This window comes from Chinchilla lanigera, unplaced genomic scaffold, assembly GCF_000276665.1.
Source record: "Chinchilla lanigera isolate Chin_1 unplaced genomic scaffold, ChiLan1.0 scaffold00013, whole genome shotgun sequence".
Classification (NCBI taxonomy): domain Eukaryota; kingdom Metazoa; phylum Chordata; class Mammalia; order Rodentia; family Chinchillidae; genus Chinchilla; species Chinchilla lanigera.
Window position 1 is genome coordinate 17741014 of NW_004955414.1, and position 8758 is coordinate 17749771.

Here is an 8758-nt window from a genome sequence, read left to right on the forward strand (position 1 = left end):
TGCCACTGAGCTATATTCCTGGTCCCATTCTAGTATTCTTTAATCATATCTTATTGAGGTTTTGGTTTGTAGACCCCTAATGAGTAATGATGTTGAGCATCTTTTCATGGCTTACTCACCATATGTACACCAGAAGAGACACGTCTATCCAATAACCCCCTCACAACTAGAGACCATACTCATAAGTGAAATAAATCAGACCTGCCTGTGTAAAAATCGTATTGTCTCACCAGTGTAAGACTTGAAAGAGTGAATAAAAACTAGGAGTTATGATAGACATTGTGACATGAAAGGAAAATGCTCAAAAGTATAGGGCAACTGGAATGTGAGGAAAGAGAAGGGAAGGAAGGGGAAATTATGTAAATATATATATATAGGCTAGCTAACATAGTTGTACTACTGTCTTCTATTGCTCTACAGAAAGGAACAGTTAATGATTACTTGTTTGATCAATCTTGTATGTCTCTATTTGTTTTCTTGAGAAACCACTTTGTAGATATCAATAAGTAATACAACAACCATTGTTAATTTCCTACAACTTTGTCTGTAACTCTGTTTTGTTTGTATTGTTCTTATGCTACTTTATAAATGGATGTCTGTTTGTTAGTATGTTTTCTTTTTATTTCTTAAAATAAAAAAATTTTTTAAGAATCTCAAAGAGAAATTTGTAATCTTTACTTTTCAAATTAATGGATGCAATAAGAATAAAAACACACTGGGTGTGGTGGTGTACACCTGTAATCCCAGCACTCAGGAGGACTGATGCGAGTTTGAGGCCTGTCTGGGCTACATAGTGAGCTCAAGGCCTGCCTGAACTACATAGAAAGATCCTGTCTCAAAAAACAAACAAAATAGGGGCTGGGGATTTAGCTCAGGAGCACAGCACCTGCCTAGCAAGTGCGAGGTGGTGAGTTCAATTCCCCGTACCAGAAAAAATAAAAACAAGAACAACAACAAAAAGAATAAAGCCTCAAATAAATATAAAGTTATTTGTAGATATCTACAGAATAAAATGATTTTAAACTTCAGACATGTGTTCCTAATTTAAAATTGTTTTAAAAAGCCAAATTTTGGGGCATGGTAGCACACACCTGTACTCCCAGCACTCAGGAGCCTGAGGCAGGAGGATTGCCATGAGTTCAAGGCCAACCTGAACTATAGCAAGACACTGTCAAATAACTCCCACCATTTTGTATGGTGAAGTTCTACATCATTTCCAATGTTTTTTCTTTAATTATTTTTATTGTTTTTTACTTGTTACTGTCTTTGTTTGATCAGTCTTACATTCTTATGTCTAACGGACTGAGCAACTTTGTTGAAGATAACAGTATGTAATATAGCAACCACTGTAAATTTCTATCACATTGTCTTGAGGTCATGTTTCATTTTTGTTGTTTTTGTGTTGTTTTGTTTTTGTCTTCCTTGTTGTTTTGTCAGTTTTTTTAATTTTTAAAATAAAAAAGATTAAAAAAAATAAAAAGCCAAACTTTGTGAGGGCATTTCTATTTATTTACATTTAACAATTTTTTTCAAGTAAACAAGTAAAGTTGACATTTTAGCTCGTGGTAGGGAGTTCTTCAGGTAACTCAATCAGAAAATATTTCAATTTCTAAAATGCTAGTGTCACAAGCTATGAATGAAATGGCCATTCCATAAGTTTTATGTCCTGAGCTAAACCAAGACCCTGTTTCTTTCTGTATCAAAGACAGTAACATGGGCTGGAGATAGCTGTGTGGTAGAACACATGTGCAAGACCCTGGGGTCTATCCCCAGTACTGAAACAATAATTTTGTTTGTCATTATACTGATCAAAAATTACTCAGTCAGAGTAGTCTACTGTTTCAATCACTCAAACTATATGTAAAAACCTTTTCTGTTTTTTCTGGGAGTGAAATTATTCTGGGAACAAAATTATTCTGAAGCTTTTATTTCATTTTTTTAATTAATTATGTCGATTGGCACATTTTAGGTATACATAATGATAACATTCATCATAGGGAATTTGTACCTGTACATGACACAACTTGAGCTCAATTCCCAGTACCAAAAAAAAAAAAAAAAAAAAAGGAAGAAAGAAAGAAAGAAAGAAAGAAAGAACCTACTGTCCTATTGCAGTAGGTAGTGGTGAGGTGATATCCATATTCTGTTGTGCTTTTTAAAAAAGTATAGGCCGATACAGGTACAGTGGCTTATGTCTATAGTCCTAGCTACTTGGGAGGCTGAGGCAGGAAGATCACCTGAGCCCAGGAATTTGAGACCAGCCAGGACAATATAGTGAGAGTCTCTCTTTCTCTTTTTTATCCCTCTTCTTACTCCTCCCCCTCTCTCCTCACCCTCCTGTCCTTCTTCTGTTTCCTTCTCCTCTTCCTCTCCCTCCTCCTCCTTTCTCTTTTGTTGCAGTATTAGGGACTGAATCCAGGGCCTTCATGCTGAGCTGCATTCCCAGCCCTTTTTATTTTTAATTTTGAGATGGACTAGCTAAATTGCTAAATCTGGGCTTGAACTTGTAGCCCTCTTGCCTCAGCCTCCAGAATGGACCCATGTCACTTTAAAAAAACAAAGTATGTGAACTTTTGCTCTGGAAATTTTTAAATATTTCCACTCAAAATTAAGGTTACAAAAGCTCTAAAAGGTGTAAGCCTTTAATTTTCTAGGCAGAACAGTTGCCAATTGTTTCTCCCTTTTTCAAATCTTTCCACAATCCTTCACACTCCTGAGCCAATATCTAAACAAACTTGAAAGAAAGTTGAATATAATTCAATTTTATTTTACTTGCAGAGGGTATCTCATTTCAGAAACATAAAAAGGCATGATAACATCCTCCTTGGCACCTGTCCAAGATTCTACAAAGTATTATAGTAAGTACTTTTCTTTTCTTTTCTTTTCTTTTTTTGTCTTTTTGAGACAAGGTCTTGCTATGCAGTTCAGGCTGGCCTTGAGCTCACTTTGTAGGCCAGGCTGGTCTCAAACTCGCAACGATCTTCCTGCCTCAGCCTCCCAAGTGCTGGGATTACAGCCGTGTGCCACCACACCCAGCAGTAAGTACTTTTCTTTATCCTCCCTATAAAAATCAGATATTATGTTCATCATATTTTATAGTTCAGTTTCTCTGTCGAGCATATGAGAGTTCAGAGTGTTTGATTCTAAAGTCTTTTCTAGTTAGTCTCACTGCTAACACAAGAAAGCTTTAGCCTGTGTATAAGGCTATAAAATCTGATTTCTAGTTAAAGTTTACTCAGAACTGCCAGATTTAGCAAATAAAAATAGTATGCTGATTATATTTTAATGCAAAATTTGAAATTTAAATTTTACTTGGCATTCTATAATTTACCTGACAACCCAATACATAAAATACCAGTATTAGTCATTCATTCTCTCAATTTAGCATGTATATATTGAACACTATTAGTTTAATATGTTGGGCTAGGCTTTGTAGGTTAGACTGAATGTAAAATTTATACTCTCAAAGGATTTATAATTATTGGAAAATAAAAGGCAGAATTACGAATAAGCAAAGAAAAACTACATGTGCAATAAATTTGATAGTCCTGCATAGGACTGTAAACAGTTTTGTATTTTATGCCGGGTGTGGCGGTGCATGCCTGTAATCCCAGTACTCTGGAGGCTGAGGCAGGAGGATCATTGCCAGTTCCAGGCCAGTTTGGGCCACAAAGTGAGCTCAAGATCAGCCTGAACTGCATAGCGAGACCCTGTCTCAAAAAGACCAAAAAAAAAAAAAAAAAAAACTTCTTGTATTTTATAACGTTGGATTTTGAGTCTTGATCCTTTCCAGGTATTTATATCTGTAGAAAAAACAGAGACCCTGCCTTAAAAAAAAAAAAAAAAAAGCTACATCCCCAACCCTATATGTGTATATATATTTTTTAATTTTTTTTTTTTTTTTTTTGAGGCATGGTGTCACTGAGTAACTAAGTTGCCCAGACTGAGTTCTAATTGGAATTCTCTTGCCTTTGCCTAGTAGAATGGAATTCTGGGATTACAAGCGTGTACCAGCACACCTGGCTTATCTTAACCACATTTAAGTACAGTATACAGTTTAGTAGTTTAAATATGTTCACATTGTTGTGGAACAGATCTCTCAAACTTTTTCTTTTTGTGAATCTGAAAATCTAGGCTATTAAAGAACAACTCCTCTTTTCTCCTTCCCTTCAGCCCTGGACAACCACCATTCCACATTCTGTTTCTATGAATTTAACTACTATATATACCTTACATAAGTGGAATCACAGAGAATTTACCTTTTTGTGATTGGCTCAATTTTCTTAGCATAACTTTTCAAAGTTTACACATGTTGTAGCATGAATTACTACTTCCTTCCTATTCAGAGCTAAATATTTCATTATATATACATATATATCATATTTGGTTTATCAATAGACATTTGGGTTGCTTCTACATCTAAAGTATGGCATTGCTATGAACATAGGTGTGCAAATATTTCTCTACTTCTTTTGACACAGAAGTGAGATTTCTGGATCACACAGTAATTTTATTTCTAATTTATTGAGGACTCTCCATAGTTTTCCACAGTAGCTGCACCATTTATAAACCCACCAAGAGTGTACAAGTATTCCAATTTCTCCCCATCACCACCAACACCTGTTATTTTCTGTTTTATTAACGGTAGCCATCCTAGTGAAAGTAAAGTGATAGCTCATACGGTTTTCTTTTCTTTTTTCTTTGTTTTTTGTCTTTTTGAGACAGGGTCTCGCTATGCAGTTCAGGCTGGCCTTGAGCTCACTTTGTAGCCCAGGCTGGTCTCAAACTTGCAATGATCCTTCTGCCTCAGCCTCCTGAGGGCTGGGATTACAGGTGTGCGCCACCACACCTGGCTGTAACTAATTATAGAATAATTTGCTATCAGCTTCTGTACCTCCTGCTTGCAAACTGTATGTAAGTTTCTGCCAGGGCTGGTGATTAGAACTGATTCCCACCAGCCCGCCAACGTAATAAAGTTGTTGCCTTCCAAGTACCTTGGTGCCAGGCCTCCCTCTCAGTTTGCTCTCAGATTCTGCAACAGCAGCAGTCCTCAGGCACCCACCCAACGAGCCCTTGTGGCAGTCCAGATATATATATACAAGTCTGCTTAACAGTGGTCATGTACATTAACCTTGGTTATATCAGTTATTTACACCAGGGCACTGGGAAGTGCACCTGCACTGGAATTCCACTGACTCTGGATGTACTATCCATGGGAAACCACACACCCACATCTGAACCATAGTGCAGCCATCTTAGGCTTCATTTTTCCCTATATCCAACTTGTCTAGATTTCTTTACCTAGAAAGGAAAAACAACACCCTACTTAACCTATGCCAAACTCTACTAGCCACTGGACAGACAAATATGAAATAATCTTACTAATGGCTTAAACATAAACCTAAAACCATGGCAAATGATGTTTTAAGAACAAGTACGTTTTTGCTTTGATTTTTAAGGAAATGTGAAGACAATTCTCTGAGAAAATGACAGAAAACAGCACTGTCTTTGAGAAAACTTACGGGTATGGCTGGATTCTGCTGGTAGGTGAGAGTCCAAATTTCTGGAAGTGACCTTTCCATCAGCTGTAAAGTACCGTCAAAGGCCTCCTGCAACTCCCTGCCTTGCTCATCAAACTCAAAGAGGAAGAGTACCTTTAAAATACGGTGTATTTCATCTAGGGAGAAGAAATGGTAGTGGTGGTTAAGCTGTGTCTCCAGACCCACTGGAAGAATCACGCCATAGTTCCTTTCTTGCAAAAACCTTCTACTATCACCTTACAGTTGCTTCCTCATTTTCATCTTTTAAAATACTGGAGTAATTCAACACATTTACTGTGAGAGGAAAAACAACACATTGGGAACAACCAGAAAACAGTGCTGCCTAATCCTTTATCCTAGTTGAAATGCTATTTTTCACAGTTCAGTTAGGTGGGTGTCAGGTGGAGGGAGCTTCCAGGTTACCAGCTGAGAAGGGCTGTTTCAAAGTGCAGTCAAATAACCCTTCTTTCACCAAATTGGAAAAATTTTATCTGTTTAACTCCACCCATCTATGATGCCCACTTAGTGTTTTCTATGGTCAATCGTCAGTATTGAAAACACACCTTTTAATTTTTCAGTGCTTTGTATCACTTCATTTAATGCCTCTAAAAGGGCCAGGTCCTCCAGCGGACTCCCTTCTTTGAGGCTATGCTTTTTCCGCTCTGCTTTGCGGCGATTCTTAGATGATCTCCTGTCAGAAATTAGAGAAGTGTTTACAAAGGTGCCTTCTCTATGCTGAGCAGACAAAAATGAATAATCGTTGGCCACCAACATTCTGGGAAAGCAGTCTCTGAACAGTATTTGTATGGGGTGCTGGGGGTAATGAGATGTTAAAGCTGCATATAACATAAAGAGAGAGTGTATATATGTGTATGTATGTGTGCCTGTGTGTTTTGTAAATCTTGTAAGTAGGAAGTAATAGGGAAAACCTCAAGTGTAATTTTTATCCTTGATATTTTAATTAAAATATAGAATCAAATGAGTTTATACCTAATGATATCCTGGAACAATGAACACAACAACCAATTTGAATTTTGCAACAAGTACAATTTAAGGTAACACAATAAAATTTAAGTAAGGAAATACAGACATACCAGATTAAATATGAATAAAATGTACATTAATCCCATTCTTTCCTCCCTCTGCGATCTTTAATCTTACTATGTGTTTAATGGGATCTCAACCCAACCTTAAAAGTATAAGTCTAACTGCTTTTATTATAGTTTCTGATCACCTTAACAAAAACTTCAGACCTCCATTATAAACTACAACACAGTTCAGTTTAAATATATGATCTTGGATTGTTTTATGTCTCCCAAGCTCTTGGAACCCAAAATCTAGTTTTAAGTTTTGGTAACATTTGCTGTACTTGCATTCACAACATATGGGTATTTAATAAATACTTCTGACGACCTGCTACACTAGGCAAAAGTGTGATGACTTATTTTATGTTTATAATCTCTTTATATCTTGATTTCAAAGTGAAGAAGCCTGAATTCTTTTTTAAAACTTTTTTTCAGTGCCTATACATTATAGTCAGCATTTGTGCAATCAGTAAAAACAGATGTCATATAAACTGAGTACCCAAGAGAAGGGCCTCACTGTAACATCAAGTCTAATCTCATAGCTTGCTGGGAAATTCCTTGCCCAAGTTCCATGCGGCTTTGAGGAATACCTACCCCATTGCCACTGTGTTATCCTGGTAGAAACCAACCTCTCCGTGCTTCTACTTTCTCCACTTACCAGTGGATGACCAACGTGTTGAACAGATATGATACGTACGCTGATATCCTGGAGTTACTATGGGAGTATCTGCCACTCATGTCACCTCCACTCACAATACTGCTGGTTTCTGAGAAGAGGTCTGACTCTTGAACATGGGGCACTTCATCATCTAGAAGAGAAGAGGCACATGGAAACAATTCCTTAAGTGGACTACAGTCAACCAAGATATAAGAACAGATGAAAATTATTACAAAGTTGATCCCAAGACAAATGAAATAATATTAAATACAGTTACTACTACTTCAAATCAACAGCTTACCAAATCTCTCTTTCCTCTTCCCTCCCCTCCAGCGGGTGAAGAAACTCATTTTGTGAAACACAGAGGTAGTCACTGCTCTGGTTGGATGGCAGGAGGTGGGACTATCTGACAAAGCTCTTCTAATTTATGCTTGGTCCTGACCCCAAGCCCTTCTCCAACACATACAGATAGTCCCGAGGGTCTCAGAGATTATCATGGCACAGCAATCAAATCATAGGAGGAACAATGCTATAGTTTGAGTATAGTTTGTCCCCACTTAACAGCTCAGGTTGCGGCTTAAATCCTCAGTGAGATAGTGCTGAGAAGTACTAGGACCTTTGAATGTTGATGAGGAGGCTGAGGCAAGAGGATCCTAGGATCCTTGCGAGTTCGAGGCCAGCCTGGGCTACAAAGTGAGCTCAAGGCCAGCCTGAACTGCACATCAAGACCCCATCTCAAAAAGACAAACAAAAAAAGTTGATGAGGTCAAGAGGGATTAATGTTTTCCATGGGGAGTAAGTTCTTACAGAACCTGATTGGTTGCTGAGACTGGGCTGTTCCAAAGTGAGCTGGCTCCTCTCTGTCTCTGGCCTGCTCCCGCTTGCCTCTTGTCATGAGAACCTCACAAAAAGCTGAGCAGATGGGCACCATGCTCTTGTAACTCCACCCAGAACCTTGAATCAAAATAAGCCTCTTTTCTTCCCAAAATACCCAGTCTCAGGTATTCTGTTACAGTAACAGGAAATCAGTATCAAGCAGGTAAGACCACAAGTGGTGGTGAAAATATCCCACACCACAAGTCTCAATGGGCCTCACACAAGTACTCACCAGGATTCACCTGCTGTGCTTGTTCCTTGAGCTCTCGAACAACCAGCAAGCGTTTTTTATGGCGACTGAATGTGGTAGTCTGAGAATCCAAAAATGCCATGTAATTTTTTTGGGCTGGGATGCAGAATGGAAGATAATTTCAGTGTGACACTTAAGCAAAGAGAAAAAAACTAAGGAAGGATGCAGTGAGGACAGATTAAAATTCAACAAAAGGGAAGACTGTTTTTTTATTAATGGACTAAAGAATGCAATTCCAGATTTCAGAGTTCATCAACATTATCCCAGAATACTCTCTACTGGTAAGGTATGGTGGCACATATAATAATCTCAGCAAAATTAAGCCCAGCCTGGACTACGTAAGACCCTG

General features: G+C 38.0%; 1 protein-coding gene across 1 annotated transcript in view; it reads right to left on the reverse strand.

Moving 5' to 3' along the window:
• The window catches only part of LOC102017327 (elongator complex protein 1-like), a 10320-nt gene extending 1640 nt beyond the window's left edge, over positions 1–8680 (reverse strand). The window contains exons 1-4 of the mRNA XM_005380453.2: positions 8392–8680; positions 7323–7434; positions 6104–6231; positions 5523–5677 (exon numbers count right to left, since the gene is read on the reverse strand). Of these exons, the coding sequence (XP_005380510.1) occupies positions 5523–5677; positions 6104–6231; positions 7323–7434; positions 8392–8491 (495 nt within the window). The 5' untranslated portion in view covers positions 8492–8680. The remainder of the gene's footprint in view (positions 1–5522; positions 5678–6103; positions 6232–7322; positions 7435–8391) is intronic.
• Positions 8681–8758: the final 78 nt, after the last annotated feature.